This window comes from Chenopodium album, chromosome 10 (assembly GCF_948465745.1).
Source record: "Chenopodium album chromosome 10, dcCheAlbu1.1, whole genome shotgun sequence".
Taxonomy (NCBI): Eukaryota; Viridiplantae; Streptophyta; class Magnoliopsida; order Caryophyllales; family Amaranthaceae; genus Chenopodium; species Chenopodium album.
The window spans coordinates 55,596,389-55,614,304 of record NC_137843.1 but is presented as its reverse complement, the minus strand read 5'-3'; the positions used below and the strand labels follow the sequence as shown (position 1 = coordinate 55,614,304).

Below are 17,916 nucleotides of genomic sequence, written 5' to 3'. Positions count from 1 at the left end.
TGAACCGAACTGAATTGTTAATCATGTCTTGTCACAGGATGCCTTTACTTAATAATTGGTTGGAGCCTCATTAAAAATTTAGTGGTTGTAGTGTCCTTTGCTTTATTAATTTCTAGAAGGTTAAATTCAATTATTTATTTCTTGTAATTACTTGCATTAGTTCCCTAATCTCTATCAAAAGTAAGACTAAATATAATTGAGATTTTATTTCAGTGGGTGCATAAAATGACAACTTCATAGATTATACAAATAATATTTATTTCTACATATCAACACTTATTATTTTTCTGAGGTTCAACTTACGGTGAGGCACAGGAATGTCTTTTTCAATTAGTTGTATGGTCTTGTTTGCTCCATCATTAATTAAATATCTTCTGTACATGCGACATATTACTACTCCCTCTGTCCTTAATACAAAACCTCTTTCTCTTTATTATTCGAGTAATAAATGTTAGAAAGAGGCTTTATTTTGTATTAAAGGACAGAGGGAGTACTACTCTTGCGGTACCAAATTAATAAATCAAATACTCGTATACATGGCGTTATTTTAGAATATTCGGAAAAAGTCCTAAGTTCTACTCGAATGATTTTTTTATAGCTAGACCTTGTAAATATGTTATCGAGTCACAATCGTTCTGAAGGGCCATTTTATTGAATCATGTCGTATCCTTAACGTTAATCACTAAGGGATCGGATACAGAATTAAGTGGTGCTAAATCATTGTTCTAGTCTATAGCTGAATTTGAGGACGTTTAGCATGGACGGGTACACCAATGGCTCCCAATTCGACTATGATCACGCTAGAGAGGTGAAGGCTTTCGATGATACGAAGACAGGGGTGAAGGGACTAGTAGATTCAGGTGTAAAAACTCTTCCTAAGATATTCATTCGACCAACTCACGAGCTCTTAGAAGATCTCAAGATTCCATGTGTGAAACTCCAAGTACCTGTAATAAATTTAGAAGAAATTCATAATAAAGATCGGTATGCTGGGATCATCAAAGAAGTCCTTAATGCATCAGAAAATTGGGGATTTTTTCAAGTGATAAATCACGAAATCCCTTCAGAATTGCTGAATAAGATGGTACAAGGGGTTCGGATGTTTCATGAACAAGATGCCAAGGTAAAGAAGAAAATGTACACCCGTGACAGGACCAAACAAGTTTTGTATCAATCCAATTACGACCTATATACTTCAAAGACCGCGAATTGGAGGGACACTTTAACAGTTGACACATCAAAAAGTTCTGGTCATCTTGATCCCAAAGAGTTGCCAGAAATATGCAGGTATGTTTGTTGATCACTGCCATTTTTCGTGCCTATACAATATACATTAGAATATGATCATAAATAATGCTGAGCTATCTTTTACTAGTCTAATTATATTAGTGTGTCCGTTTGATAATTTTCAGGGATGTGTTGTTAGACTACTACAACCAAGTACTTAAGCTAAGTGATCTTCTTCTAGAGTTGCTATCCATGTCTCTTGGACTTAAACCAAATCATCTGAAAGATATGGAATGTAACAAAGGATGGACCGCCGTAAACCTATACTACCCTGCTTGCCCTGCTCCAGAATTGACTCAAGGGATATGCAAACACTCTGATTCCTCATTTCTCACTATACTTCTACAAGATCAAATCGGCGGTCTCCAAATTCTGCACGATAATCAATGGGTGGACGTTCAGCCTATACCCGGCGCCCTTGTCGTTAACATTGGAGATCTTCTTCAGGTTTCTTAATTTTGTTCAATCTGTCATCCTGTTTTTGGTTCTTGTCACATAAGCCAAGTACTAATGTCTTTTTTTTTTTTTTTTTTTTTTTTTTGAGGAAAGCCAAGTACTAATGTCTGATTTACTGTTTTTTAATCTGTTTTTACGAAGCAGATGATTTCCAACGACAAGTTCAAGAGTGTGTACCATCGCGTGTCTGCTAATCATATCGGACCAAGAATTTCAGTTGCACTTTTTCTACACGGCCCACGTTCATCGCCAAAGTTGTACGGACCAATTCAAGAGCTGCTGTCTGATGAAAATTCAGCGGTTTATAGACAGTTCACCCTCAGTGAATTTCTGATATATTTCTTCTCTCGGCCCCTTGATGAACCAGGATTCGAATACTTTAAGCTACATAATCATAAAGTTGGACAGTAGTAAGTCTAGTAACTCTACAATCTAATCAACATCCTTTACCAAGTCATGTTCATTATCATTCCGATCATCAAAATCTGGCTGCTGAATGATTTTGATATCATTATTTGTTGTTTCCTGTCTCGATCTTTAGGCGGTTATTGTACATTTTGTGTTCACTAATCTGCTGTCCTTTATACTTGATTATTCCATTCTAGAGTATACCAATTTCATATGATTCTAAGCAGTGCATACTCAGTATGTTCTTAAAAGCTCAGCTATTTCATCCGTTATAAGATAATTGCAACATCTATTATTTTATGATAGTTGTTTTTCTCTTTCACTACCTTACATAATTAAATTTTTATTGTTTGTTTTCCCACAAATACTTAACTTCAGTTCCGTGTACATTATAATTTGTTCATTTTTATGTAGTAATAAGTTCATTTTTTTATAGAAAAAAACAAAACTGCAAGCATACAAAAGTACGTGTTGCCGTGTTGGTATATATGAAATAATGGAGCAAGTATTTAAATATGAAAGGAGTACCTAACAAGTGAAATATATTATAATCTCTTTACCAAAAAAAAATAAATATATATTATAATGGAATCTAACATATTGTCACGCATTAAATTATGAGTTTTTTAATTTTAAATTTTGGGTGGAAAATTCTTTAACTGATAAAGTCAATGAACTCAATTTCTTGGCTTTATAGGAACCTTAATTTGCAGTTTGAAGTTTTGAACCAACTCACAATCATTTAAAAAAAATAAATTCCATTTTAAACGGGTGAAAATAATGAACAGCCAAGATACCCTCATTGAAACCCAACCTGAGAGTTATGATCGAACGAACGATCTTAAGGCGTTCGATGCTCGAAAAACAGGTGTTAAAGGGATAGTTGATGAAGGAACAAAAAAAATTCCTAGCATATTTGTACGACCACATGAGGATCGTTTAAAAGATTTAGGTACATGTCCTAAAGATATAAGTGTTCCGATTATAGATTTAGCTCATGTTGATCATGAAAGCAATAGTAGAACAACAGAAATTGCGAAAGATCTTGTATTGGCATCAGAAAAATGGGGATTTTTTCAAGTGGTAAATCATGGGATACCCTTGGAAGTGTTGGATACGATGGTTGAAGGTGCTCGAATGTTTCATGAGCAAGATGATGAGTGTAAGAAGCAATTTTATAGTCGCGAGAAATCAAAGGTTGTCACCTTTAATTCTAATTACGATTTTTATAAATCGAATGCGGCTAATTGGAGGGATAGTTTGTCGGTCAACACTACTTTTACCGGTGAAGTTGATCCTCAAGAGTTACCTCCTAATATGCAAGTAAGGTTTTTTTTTTTTTTTTTTTTTTTTTTTTTTTTTTTTTTTTTTTTAAAAAAAAAAAAAAAATTAATTGTTATCTTGCCATTTGATCTTGAATTTAGAGATAATTAAAAGTTACTCCAAAAAAAATTAGAGCTTGAATTTGTTTATACTATACATGATTTTGGAAAAATTGTTTGTGTATTGGTCACTTTAATGAGTAATCACCTTTGTTTTAAAATCTCTTGATTCCTATCTGCAATAATGATATGAACGAGATTCAATATCAGGTTTGATTACAAGTCTTTTTCCAAGTACATAAATCTATTACTCTTACAATAACATTTTATCAGTTTTATCCTCATAAAAACAAATTGTTAGAATGTGATTTGGATTTATATTTACACAATTTGATCAATACTAGTGACTTATTAGTGAGCTATTTTATGGATTAGTAATTGGCTAATATTGTAGTTTCAACTCTTGAACTATGTTGCTAAAAGGTAGCTTTAATTTTGCAGGGATGTGATACTGGATTATATCAATCATGTCATTAAGTTAGGTGATCTTATACTCATGTTGTTATCAATGGGTCTTGGATTAAAACCAAACTGTTTAAAAGAATTGGAAAGTACAAAAGCTTGGAACCTAGTTTGCCACTACTATCCGGAGTGTCCGGAGCCAAATCTTACGTTAGGAACTAGCAAACACGCTGATGCCTCCTTTATTACAATACTTTTGCAAGATCAAATCGGAGGTCTCCAAGTTCTTCATGAGAACCAATGGGTTAATGTTGAGCCTGTAAAAGGTGCGTTGATTGTTAACATTGGAGATGCACTTTAGGTTTGATCTCTTTTGCCTAGTTCATTACAATATTGTTTTAGTATATGATTTTTTAGTGTACCTAAAACATATTTGCTATTCACATGTGAGTTGTCCCACATTAAATAATATTGACTTTACATAATATTTCAGATTGTATCCAATGACAAGCTTAAAAGTGTATATCATAGAGTCATTGCAAAAACGGTAGGCCCAAGGATTTCTATTGCTTTCTTTTTCAAAGGCCTTTTTTCATCACGAAAATTATATGGCCCAATTGAGGAGCTAATAACAGAAGAAAATCCGTCGATCTATAGAGAATTTACACTTGAGGAGTTCCTCACACACTTCGTCTCGAGACCATTAGATCAGCCTGGTATCGATAATTTCAAGATCCGGTTATGAAGACGGCAATCGGATTTAATTTCGATGAGATGGTTTATGTTTCACCACTGATCATGGAAATATTTTGGGTAACTATGTGTATTTCAACATGTTTACCAGTGGATTTTATTTTATTGGCGTTGTTACATGGTATGTCACATGTGTAATGACTAATGTACAATATTTTGAACCACTACTTCGATCTTGACAAAATATTGTAAATGGTTTCACAAAACGTTTCGTTTTGATCATACGATTGAAAGTAAAATTGCGGGCCTCAAAAATCATTAAATTGGCTGGGCTGGGCTAAACAAGTCTTTTCTAACGTTGTTTACACAACAAAAAAGAAAGTATTAGACCTGATAATTGGATACTCGAATGTTTTACTTCTTCTGTTCTACAAGGATGAAATTAGGCATCCCAAATCACATTTTATATGCTAAATATCTATAATTGTGTAAGAGTAAAATTTATAAAAATTTGAATTTTTGAAAATGTTTTATGAGACAAATCCAATAATATTCCATATGACTATATTTTGCTTAACGTATAAGTCATATTATAAGGTCAAACAAGAGTGATGAATAGTGCAAAAAGTCCATTATTGCAATATTAATAGAATGGAGGAAGTAAGTTTAAAGTTTCCGTTTAAAATAAAATCTTGTTATGATGTGATATACTCAATTTAGTGAAAACCCGGAAAAAAATTATGTTAAATAAAATTAAAAATCGAAAGAAATTTACATGTTAAGAACTTAAGATAGGTACCAAATTATTTTACAAGTGACATTCAAAATAAAAACCTTTAAAAATAGAAGATGATGCAAGGTTTTTTTTATTTTTGAAAGTTCGAACTGAAAAAATAGAAATTGGTAATATATTTTGGAAATAAAGGAGTATGAGTTTGTTGTAAATGATTTACGGAGTAAATTACACATAATTGCACATCACATGTATTTAGATTTAGTACAATAGAGATTAACGCACACGAGTAAAGCATGTGGATTGATGCATACTCGTATTTTAATTATTACGGAGTAACTGTACTTCCATTTGCAATTGATCTTCCTATATTATACTTCGTAGTTCGTGTGTGATATTTTATACTCTTTACGTCAACTTCCTAATTATTTAAGAAGCAAACAAATTAAAAACAAAAGAAAAACCATCGTAATCAGATACATTCATCAAAGGAAATTTGCAAAAGTCAATGGGTAGCCAAAACACCATTGATGGAGCTTTAAGTAGTTATGATCGAATTAATGACCTCAAGGCATTCGATGATGAAAAAACCGGGATAAAGGGGTTGGTAGACGCCGAAACAGAAAGTATATCAAGCATATTTGTAAGATCATCCAAGGATCGTTCAAAGGATTTCGATACTTGTGATGAAAATATAAGTGTGCCCGTCATAGATATTGGTCAAGTTCGTGAAAGTAATGATCGAACGGCTGAGATAGTCAAATAAATCTTTTCAGCATCAAAGGAATGGGGATTTTTTTAAGTGGTAAATCATGGAATCCCATTGACATTCTTAGAAAAGACAATTGATGGTACTCGAAAGTTTCATGAAGAAGATGCTGAGACTAAAAAGGAGTACTCAAAACTTACTTCCTCTTCTTTTTTTAGTTACAACATTTCTCTTTTTACGTTTACCGATGTATGTTTTGGATCGTTAATATATTTGATTACTAATATGTAAAAATTATAAATTTTAGATATTAAAATGGTACAAATCGAGACGAATCCAACAAGATCCCACATGACTATATTTTCACTTATCCATAAATCATCAAAACTAGTCAAAGTGAAACAAATAAGTAGTGTAAAAGTCAAATTGTTACAACTATAAAAAAACGGAGGAAGCATATGGTTAAAACTTTTTTGGTCATAATAAAATAATTTATGGTAACAGTTAGTCAATTAAGGTGTAGATCGGATAAGTTGATTATACTCTATAATTCTGTATAGATTAACTAATAGCCTTATTGTCAAATACTCTGTTTGTTTGTTTTTTTTTTATTTATTTATTTTTATTTTTTTTTCTGGTAGATATCAATCAAGAAAATAATTAATGATTTAAACGGAATTCGATTCAAAATATAAAGTACTACCTACAAAACTCAAATCAATTAGTTAAGATACCAAACACTCACTTATGCAGTGTGGATGACGTAGTGAAATAGTGGTCAGCACCCCTACAAATATATTAAACCAATGATTTTTTTTGAAACATATCAATTCATTAATAAAAAACCATTCGGCATCTATAAATAAAATCTAAATTAACAAATACATAAAATTGAATCAAATTAGGGTTTCCTTTATCAAAGCTACGATCGTTGAAAAGATATTGTAATGTGGTACATCTCTCACACACATCGCTGGAATATACAGCCTTTTCGGAAAGATGGTCTAACGATTTGTTGTAGCCGTAAGGATGATTCTCATCTGATTCGCCTGAACGCATTATTTGAAAACTTAACATGATCTCAAACAAATCTTTACAAAAGAACTGACAATAGGGCCAAAGATGATTACCTTTTTGATGAACCCTAACATACAAACAAACCCTAAACATAAACAAACAACTAAACTAACAAAAACTAACGACTCCACTATAGGGAGACACTCTACCATAGGGAGACGGACAAATATCTATACTACTTGTGTAGATTTATTGAAACCTAACAAGTAAAATTAAATTAAGGGAAAAGGGTCGAAAATAGTCTAATTTCCGAAGAAATTAGACTATTTCTGGCCTAAACGGCCAAGATTTTGGAGAAACCCTTAAAGAGAGGAGGAGAGAAGAGGAACGAAAATTTTATTGTGTTTGGTGTTTCGTATTTTTGTTAATTTATATTAAAGCAATGATAATATCATTGATAGAAAGCTTTTTATTTTTGAAATAATATATTAATTGTTGGTTGGTACACCCAGGTGTACCATGCGCATGGTACACCTGTATCAAAACTAGTTTTTTTTAAAAAAAAGCAGAAAGAATATAACTTATATTTGTAATAAACATCACGACTTTATAAAACAATACAACATTGAAATATAAAGAACGTGATAATTTTGGTGAAACAGTTTTTAAAAAACGTAAAAGATAATTACCAATTGATTTTTACCACGTATTTAATGTCAATTCATTTTAAAATATTCAATTTTCTATAATTCTCTCAAAAATTATTTTTAATGAAGATTTCATTTTCAAATTTCAAATTTCAAATTTTAAAATTTGAAATTCATTTTCAAAATTTCAAATTCCAATATTTTTTTTCCTGTTCTCTTTCTTTTTTAAAAAAAATTCTCTACAACCAATTATATATTTTTATATTATGTTATAATATTCATCTTGGTCATGTGTCATGATGTTCATTATATAATATTTATGTTCTTTGATTGTAATTTAATGTACCTTTATTGTCACATAATGTTCATTACTTATTGTGAAATATTTTTTGAATTAACATATTGGGTATATAATATAAAAAATGTTCTTTAAATGATATGATCATGTTCTTTATAAATATAGCGAATGTTCTTTAAATCTATCGAAAAATCAATCATCAATAGAAGAAGTCCTAAAAGTATGTCGTCTTCATCAACCTTTATGATCCTGATTTCAAAAAATATACATATACACAATTAGATGATTTGTTTTTTTTAAAAAAAAAAAAATAAAAAAAAAAACGCAATTAGATGAACATAGTTTGTAACGTAAAGAACACATAGTTCAAATCCAAAGAACATAGTTTGTGACTATAAAGAACATAAAGTTTAGACCCAAAGATCATATTAATCAAACTCAATGAACATATTCATTCCAATGAATATGGACCAAAAAATTGATAAAAGCACAATTATCCTAACCCAAATGAACTTCATCTTCAACCTCCAAAAATAACACAAATTTTAAAAATTAAAAAAAAAACTAAAATAATAATAAATTTTTTTTTACATTTTCTTTCAGTGATGAATTCGTTAACAATGATTCAAGAACAAATATAATAATCTAAAAACATCATCAACAACAACAAAATTATGAAATATAAATTGAAAAAAATAATTAAAAACTACCTTCTCATTTGGTGACAAAATCTAAAATTAAATACCAATTGTCAAAAACATCAATCTGGCGCTTGAAGGGGACCTTCTTCACAAGATTCCAGCTCGAGCGAGGAATCCAAATTTTAGCATCAAAGAGAGGAACTAGCAGACCAGGATAGGCAACTAAAGAATGTCGGCCCTGTCAATGATGGAGGTAGCATACTGTTTCCGAGATAAGAACATGCCATTTGCATTACGAGTTACAGCAATGCCCAGAAAGAAACTTAAAGGACCTAAGTCCTTCATTGCAAATTCGGAGCTCAGAAGACCCATAAAGTGTGTCTGAAGTCGGTCAGAAGAAGTTGTAAGAATAATATCATCAACATATAACATAATATAAGCAGTATCAGTTTCCTGCCTGTAAATAAACAGAGAATTATCAGATTTACTGTTAGCAAATCCAATAGAAGTGACAAAATCTGCAAACCGCTGATACCAGGCTTGAGGAGACTATTTGAGACCATAGAGAGATTTCCGCAAAAGGCACACATATTCAGGGCAATTTTGTCGCGAAAACCCATAGGTTAATGCATATAAATTATCTCGTTGAGATAACCATGAAAAAAAGCATTCTTGACATCCAACTGATGGATTGGCCAAGAGTGAGAAATAGCAATACTAAGAACAGTACGAATAGTATCCGATTTTACAACCGGACTGAAAGTCTCATCACAATCAATGCCCTGCTGCTGAGTCTTGCCATCACCTACAAGACGAGCCTTATACCGCTCAAATAAACCATCAGAATTTCGTTTATGACGAAATATCCACATAGAACGAATGACATTCACATTAGGAGGCCGAGGAACCAAATCCCATGTATGATTATCAATAAGAGCATTATATTCATCTAACATTGCATTTTTCCAATTAAGGTCACGAATAGCACTAACCGAGTCCTTTGGTATAGGAGAGATGGCGGTAGTGGTCATTGTGTTTAGGTTGGTGAAATACTTTGGGTTAGGCTTAATAATGCCTTCCTTAGCTCTAGTGGTCATTGGGTGGGATACGGTGGCTTGCGGGCTAGTGGCGTGGGTGGGGCATGGCTGCTAGCCGTGACAGAAGCTGTGGGGCTGGCAGTCATGTGAGGAGAGTGATCCTCACTTCCTCACGAAGCTGTGGGGATGGGGCTGTCAAACAACGGAGGAATAAGGATTGGAGTGTGTTGGGCTGCGGTTTCTTGGGAGCCCACCTGCGAAGTTGTGACGGGAGAGTGGAGGATTGGGCTAGAAGGAGGAGTCGACCCAGTAGGAGGCATGGGCTGGATTGGCGAAGGAGGGGATTGTGGTTGAGTGGTGCGCAAATGGTGAATGTGATTTGATGGAGAGTAGTCCAAAAAATCATAATCATCAATTTTCGGTGTGTGAACCTTTGAGAACGGGAACTCGTTTTCAATAAATTTCACATGCCTAAAAATGATGATTTTTCCATTTGACAAATTATAGCACTTCGTAGTTTTTCTTCTATGCTCTAAAGTTTTCTTTTTATGTTTTATAGTTTTACTATTTATTTTATAATTCTGTTTTATGTTTCTTTTTTATGTTCTAAATTTTGTCTTACATGTTGAAAAGTTTTTGTTTAATGTTTTAATAGTATTTAGATCATAATAAGCATGTCATGTGTATTATTTTAATATGTTCTAATGTAATTCACTTTATGTTCTAAAGTTATCCTCTATGTTCTAAAGTTAATTTCTATTTTCTATAGGTTTGAATGTGCATTGGATGCTCAAAGGCACACTCAAAATAAAATGGATAATGATTCGAAGAATAAGCGTCCGGAGTGCAAGACTCCAATTCCTTTAGAGAAAGATGCTTTCGAGTTGTTTACAACAACAATTTTCTATGAATTTCAATATGAGCTTGAAATTGGATGTTTTAATTGTGGTGTTGAGGAGATGAAGAAGGACAATGAGATTTACATTTTCAAATTAAGGGAAGGATCTAGGAGGATGACTTTTGATGTTGTTTTTAATCCAACTACCTTAGGTACCAAGTGTTTTTGTAAAAAATTTGAACGTGATGGTGTGCTTTATAGGCATATGATTTAGGTGTGGAAGGCAAGCATGTTAGAAAAAATTCCCAAGACCTACGTTCTGAATAGATGGTGTACAATGGCTTATAAGAAGCCCATTTTTTATTTAGAGGGTAATGTGTTTTAGGAATGGCTTGATGCAGTAGATAAAAAGATGCTATTAAATGATTTGTGGTCTGAAATTCATGCTTGTGTGAGTTTAGTGCAAAACAATGAAGATGATCTTACTGATCTTGTCAAAAAACTTCAAGCCATGAGGATAGATTTGGAACAGAAGAAAACAACAAATGGAAGCAACAATCTTTCTAGCAAAGTTAAAGACATTCAAATGCTTATTGGAGCTAGTTTACCTTCTGAAGTTTTGATTAAACCTCCTAAAATTTCAAAAAACAAAGGTACGGGGGTTAATGTTCCAAATCAGGTTAATGTTTCAAATGATATCGATGTTCCAAATGATACCCATGTTCCAAATGATACCCATGTTCCAAATAGTGACAAGAGAATGAAGAGTGATAGAGAAAAATTTGTTGAACAAATTCAAAAGAAGAAAAGATTATGTAGAGCATGTGGAGAGCTTGGCCATCATGATAGTCATAATTGTCCAGGGAAAGTCAAGTGATATTGTAAGTAAACATTTTTTAATTTTCTTATGTTCTAATTAGTTATAAATTAAAATTATTATTATTATATAAATACTTTGAGTTTTAATTTAATAAATGTCTCTTCATATCATTTTGTATATGTTCTAAAATGCATCAAATATGTTCTAAAATTTATCATATATTATAATGTGTTTATGTTCTAATTATTTTTTATTTTTTTTTACAGGTTGACGGATTTGCTATTAGTACAACCGCACGAGACATTTTATTTTTAGAAAATAATCTCATTTACTTGCACATGGAAAAAATTTTGTATAAATTTTTTAATATTTTTTTGTATTCTTTTTCTTATATTGAGAACATAATATCATATTATTTTTTGTCCAATCATTCTCTATATTCTTATGTTTACAATTATATTAGAACATGATTATGTTATAACTCTTATTCTTTTTTTTTTCTTTTTGTAAAAACCATGACTTCTACCACCACCAAGCTCCACTCGAAACAAAGATGGGTATTGCTAAAACTAAGATTTTAAGCATGATTATTGAAAAATAAAGGTAAATAGTTAACTATTAAGCCAACCCACCACTAACAACTGTATTGAAACCACCCATCACCACCAATAGCAGCATAGAAACCATCCACCACCACCACCAAACCCACTACTGCAACTTACCCTAACTTACCCTAGCAGCCTACCGACCTCCATTAACCCATAAACCAACCACGAACCCATAGATTGATTCACAAATCACCGACAAACCCACCGATTTGAACCCACTAACCTACCATTGACGAACCTCGCGATGTGAACATATCACCTACGAATTAAAATCATGACGAATCAACAATTGGAAACCACACCAACGGAATTTAATTACCATGAGAATTGGGTTGGATGAGGAGGAGAGGAAACAATTTTTTGCGAGTAATGTGAACCATCTATTATTGGCAAATTTTGCAAGTAACAATAACCGAAGGTAGTATTAACTTTTTGATTGCATTTTTAAACCAAAATATCAAAACCATAACCTTATCATCAATCCCATAAACAAGAGTACTAAAACATGTCTTGTATAATATATTTTTATATACATAAAAAAAAAGTACTATTATATTGTTTTAAATATCTTTCTAAAGATATATACTTGAGATTTACACAATCATATATCAATTTTTGTTGATCTTTGACCACTTTTTAGCCATCTTTATCACTCTTTTCCGTTCTTCATTTACTTCTGATGTTATAATCTTCTCACAATACTCCATTCTTAACCTTTTCATTTGCTCAAACTGCAAAAAAAAAAAATAAAAAATAAATAAAAAATAAAAAAAATAAAAAAAATAAAAAAATTAATAAACACGTTTAGAAACATAGACATGTAATTTAGAATATAATCAAAAATACTTTAGAACATTCCCATGTAATTTAGAACATAATCAGATTGACTTTAGAACATAGACTATTACTTTAGAACATAGACATGTAATTTAGAACATAATCAAAATTACTTTAGAATATAGACATGTAATTTAGAACATAATCAAAATTACTTTAGAACATAGACATGTAATTTAGAACATAGACAATTACTTTAAAATATAGACCTGTAATTTAGAACATAATCAGAATAACTTTAGAAAATTGACATGTAATTTACAACATAATTGACATGTAATTTATAACATAATTAGATTGAATTTAGAACATAGACATGTAATTTAGAACATAGTCAATTACTGTAGAACATAGACATGTGATTTATAACATAATCAAAATTACTTTAGAACATTGACATGTAATTAGAACCTAATCATATATGTCTTGTTCTACACTTACATTGTCCTTCAATTCTCTAGCTCTGAATTCCATTGTTTTCCACATTGTCCTTCATATGTTTCCATGTGCTTCAATAGAAACACTCCACAATCATGCTTGTTCGCATTGCTCTTCCATTTGATCTCCAAGTTTCTTGTTTCATAAGAAGAGATAATGTCACTCTTGTTATCAACTCCTTGATAGAATTCACCAAATGCCTTCAACTAAAAAAATAAATTAATTTATAAGCATATGGTTTAAGCTATACATTTTTTAGAAAATATACATATAACTTATTTATTTGAATATGTAGTGTAGAACATAAACATATACATATTTAGAAAATTTAAACTTTAATGATTTACCATCTTTGTAAAGTCATCTCCATATTTATCTTCAAAAGAAATATTTGGTGGAAGAATTCTATTATCAATCACATTAAGTGTTCCTTCCAAAAAGTTGACACACAACAAATAACAGTGATCCGGTAAAACAGCCGGAAAGAAAACCTAATAGATAAACACAATTAAATAATAAATAAAAAATACAAACATGTGTTTATAAAATAATTAGATACTTTAGAACATAAATAAAAATAAATAGAACATAATAAAAAGAAAAAAAAAATAACATGTTACCAATTGAAAGTTGTTAAATTTTGTTACTTCGGCATTTGTCATTTCCTTTATCATTTGATGAAGCTTTCTATCTTCCAAACTTTTTGTATTTTTGACGTATTTTCCGGTGCAAAGAATGAGCTGAAAAAAAAATTAAAACTTAAGTAATTAGAACATTGACATGTAATTAGAACATAATCAGAATTAGAACATAATTAGAACATAGACATGTAATTTAGAACATAATTAGAAATACTTTAGAACATTACATGTAATTAGAACATATTCAAAATTACTTTAGAACATAGACATATAATTTAGAACATCATTAGAAATACTTTAGAACATTGATATGTTAATTAGAACATAATCAGAATTACTTTAGAACATAGACATATGAGTTAGAATATAATTAGAAATAAATAGAACATAAAATTTCTTTATAGCATGATAAGAAAATAATAATTAACCAAGTCAAAACTCTAAACCAAAACATTCTTACCCAAAAAAAAAAAAAAAACCTTTAAAACATAACCAAAATTACTTTAGAACATAGACATGTAATTTAGAAAATAATCAGAAATATTTTAGAACATTGACATGTAATTTAGAATATAATCAGAATTACTTTAGAACATAGACATATAATAGCATGATAAAAAAAATAATTAACTAAGTCAATTCTCAACACCAAAACCTTCTTAACCAAATAAAACCACAAAAAAATAATCATATATGTCTTGTATAATCTATATGTATAAGTAAGATATTTAGAACATACATAGCATTCAGTAGAGAAAAAAAAATCTACTCTTCTTGTCTACACCATGCCTTTTGTTTTCATAATTCAATATGAAAACAAAAGCATCTGCAATGTTGTTGAACATGTGACTATTTCCTGAAAGACTATCCATATCATCTCTCCTAATCACCGTTGTCGTTTTGTCAGCATACAAAAGTTCCCTAAAATGAGAACAAAAAATTATATTAAATCAAAACATAATTTTTAACATAAGCATAATACTTTAGAACATAAGCACGTAATTTTGAACATAAACATAGAACTTTATAACATAAGCATAGTACTTTAGAACATAAGCTTGTAGCATTTAGAACATTTACTTAGAAAAAATATATAGTTTAGAATTAAAATTATAAATAATAACATAATTTATAGCTTTGATTAAATAGTTTAGAATATAAATATCAAATTTAGGGCGTGTGCATATAGTTTCAAACATGTACTTTAGAGCATAAGCATCTACCTTAGAACATAAGTATAGATTTTATGACATAAGCACATACTTAGATTATAAGCATATAAATATAGAGTGATGAAATCTTACACGTTATCTCCTTGAGCAAAAGCATACGCAGCTATCATTTTATGATCTACATTGTTGAAGAGTTTTTCATGATTAACCATAAAAGGCGAACGCAAGTACATTGGAAGCTTATCCTTTCCTCTTTTTTTCCTTGTTTCTTCTTCTTGCTTCCTGTTCAATTGAATTAAAAAATAATCAACTAAAATCAAATAATAATCAAACAACAGTCATAGCCTAAACCTAATTTCTAATGTTTTCAAAATAAATACCGTTGCTTATTCTCTTTGTTGTTCTTTTCTTCATCATGCTTCTTCTTTTCTTTTTTGGTTTTTTTGTCCTCTTTTTCTTCATTGAATGTAGGTGGATAATCTTGATTCAAAAAAACCATAATTAACAAATTCACATAATTAATTTAAAACATAACTAGAAAAAATTTAGAACATTAAAACAACTTCTGAACATAATCAGAAATTTATATCATACAAATTAAATATTATAAATATCCAATAAATATATAAGAAATAAAGTTTAAATGAGTTGAAATTACTAACTATTGGTGAGGGTGACAACAAATTGAAGCTTGGAGGAGAAATATCTTTATGTGTCTTTTTTGGAGGAATTGGTGTCTTTGGTGTGTCCTCGTTCCTTTCCTCTTTCTTCTTTGTTGTACGCAAGAAAAACTTAAGTTTATTCTTTTGTCTAAACATAATCAAAATTACTTTAGAACATGGACAAGTAATTTAGAACATAATCAGAAATACTTTAGAACATAAACTTAAAATTTAGAACATTATAAAAATAAAAATAATTAATCTAAGTCAAACATCAAAACCTTCATAACCATATAATCATGTATATGTTGTTCTATTCCTAGTTCATAACCAAAGTTGTAAACTAATTAATTATGTAAAAATCACAACCAAACCACACCAAATAATAACCTAAATCAAAAACAAACTTGTAACAATATAACATAATCAAAAAATTCAACTAATAACAAACCCAAATCAAAACCAATATATAACTAAAACAAACAAACCATTAATTCTATATTAATGTTTTACTAAATCATCTAACATATGTTCTAAACCAAAACTAATGTTTTAAATATTCCTATTACTAAATTACATTGATTACCCTTCCTTTGCTTCAACTTTCTTGTTCATCTCTTTTTCCTCCTTTTCTCCTTCCTTGGTTTCTTCTTGCTTCTCCTCTTGTTCTTGTTCTTGCTTTTCCTCTTTTTCTAGTTTTTCCTCTTTTTCTTCTTCTTGATTTTCCTCTTTCTCTTTTAGTTGCTTCTCTTTGTGATCACTTTCTGGGTTTAGAAAATCACAACTAAGAACACGTTCAAAAATTTGATCATCTAGAGCAACTGTGAATGAAAAAGGATATAAGAAAATAGTTAGAACATAAGAAATTTGGAATATAAGTACAAAATAATTTATAACATAGACATGTAATTTGAATAAATGTGAAGTTACCGATTTGTGGTGAGGTCAACAAGCTTTTCTCTTCATTATGCTTGCTTTTTTTGTCTTCTTTATTTTGTTCATCAATCTCATCATCATTCTTCTCCATGTTTCTCTCTTCATTACCCTCTTTGTTCACATTAAAAATATTAAGTAGAAACAATTAGTACACAACCTAGAAAAGTAAATAAGAATATGAGTTTGAAAATAATGTGAAATTACCAACTATTGGTGATGGGATATTATCATTTTTCTTCTCATTGCTTTTCTTTTCGTCATTGTTCTCTTCTTTTCTCCTTCATTTGATGTCAAATCTTCATAATAATTATAAAACACAATATTAGAACATAATTATATCATAAGGATTTGATTTGGAACATAAACATAAACTTTAGAGCATAAAGTATAAATTTTAGATCATATAGCGTAAACTTTAGAACATAAGCATATACGAACATTCTATTTCATTCTTTTTAGTACTTTTCCTTTTCCAAATCAATTTATTCAAAGAACATTAATAAGAAATGAGTTTGAAAATAATGTGAAATTACCAACTATAGGTGAGGAGATGCTATCATCTTTCTTTTCATTGCTTTTTCTTTCTTTGTTGTTCATTTCTTTTTCTCATTCATTTAATGTCAAATCTTCATAATAATTATAAGACACAATTTTAGAACATAACTATATCATAAGGATTTGATTTGAAACATAAACACTTGATTTAAGAGCATCACTTAGAACATAGGTATAATTTAGAAATTAAGCATGTAATTACCATGTCCCAATGTCTTTGGTGACTTTTCATCATTGAATTTCTTCCATGCTCTGTTCATCAACATATCCAATTCTTCTATGAATGCCGGCCATTGAAGAAATGTTGATCTTGACTAAGTATAGAAGGACTTTTCTTTGGTCGCTTTTCTTCTTCTTGATTTTCCAATGGCTGTAATATAAGAATACATAAGTTAGAGTCCAATAAGACATTTATATATGCTGAATATACTTTAGAACATGAGCTGAATATACTTTAGAACATAGGTTGAAAATAGGCTGAAAATAGTTTAGAACATAACCAAAAGCTAATTTAGAACATAAGTACTTTAGAACATGATTATAATACCTTTGTGGTACACTTGCACCAAATGTTGTCTATAAGATGATGCATTTTCCCAGTTGTTTCTTCCTCAACAAAGATATTTTTTGTTCGGTCCAACATGCATACATCTCTTTCACATTCAATGCAAGAGTTTTTGCCAAATCTCTAAATTTGCT

The 17,916-nt window shown here is 30.3% G+C and overlaps 2 protein-coding genes and 1 pseudogene across 2 annotated transcripts; all 3 read left to right on the top strand.

Annotated features, from left to right (window-relative positions):
* Positions 1 to 494: 494 nt before the first annotated feature.
* On the top strand, positions 495 to 2,365 carry LOC145564188 (1-aminocyclopropane-1-carboxylate oxidase homolog 1-like). The gene is made up of 3 exons (XM_081624517.1): positions 495 to 1,287; positions 1,413 to 1,734; positions 1,888 to 2,365. Exons 1-3 carry the CDS (start codon positions 758 to 760, stop codon positions 2,152 to 2,154), a joined length of 1,119 nt encoding a protein of 372 aa, XP_081480643.1. The 5' UTR covers positions 495 to 757; the 3' UTR covers positions 2,155 to 2,365.
* A 438-nt stretch (positions 2,366 to 2,803) lies between these two features.
* LOC145565452 (1-aminocyclopropane-1-carboxylate oxidase homolog 1 pseudogene) lies at positions 2,804 to 4,731 on the top strand (annotated as a pseudogene).
* Positions 4,732 to 10,522: 5,791 nt separating this feature from the next.
* Positions 10,523 to 11,425, top strand: LOC145565451 (uncharacterized). The gene is made up of 2 exons (XM_081625452.1): positions 10,523 to 10,760; positions 11,010 to 11,425. Exons 1-2 carry the CDS (start codon positions 10,523 to 10,525, stop codon positions 11,423 to 11,425), a joined length of 654 nt encoding a protein of 217 aa, XP_081481578.1.
* Positions 11,426 to 17,916: the final 6,491 nt, after the last annotated feature.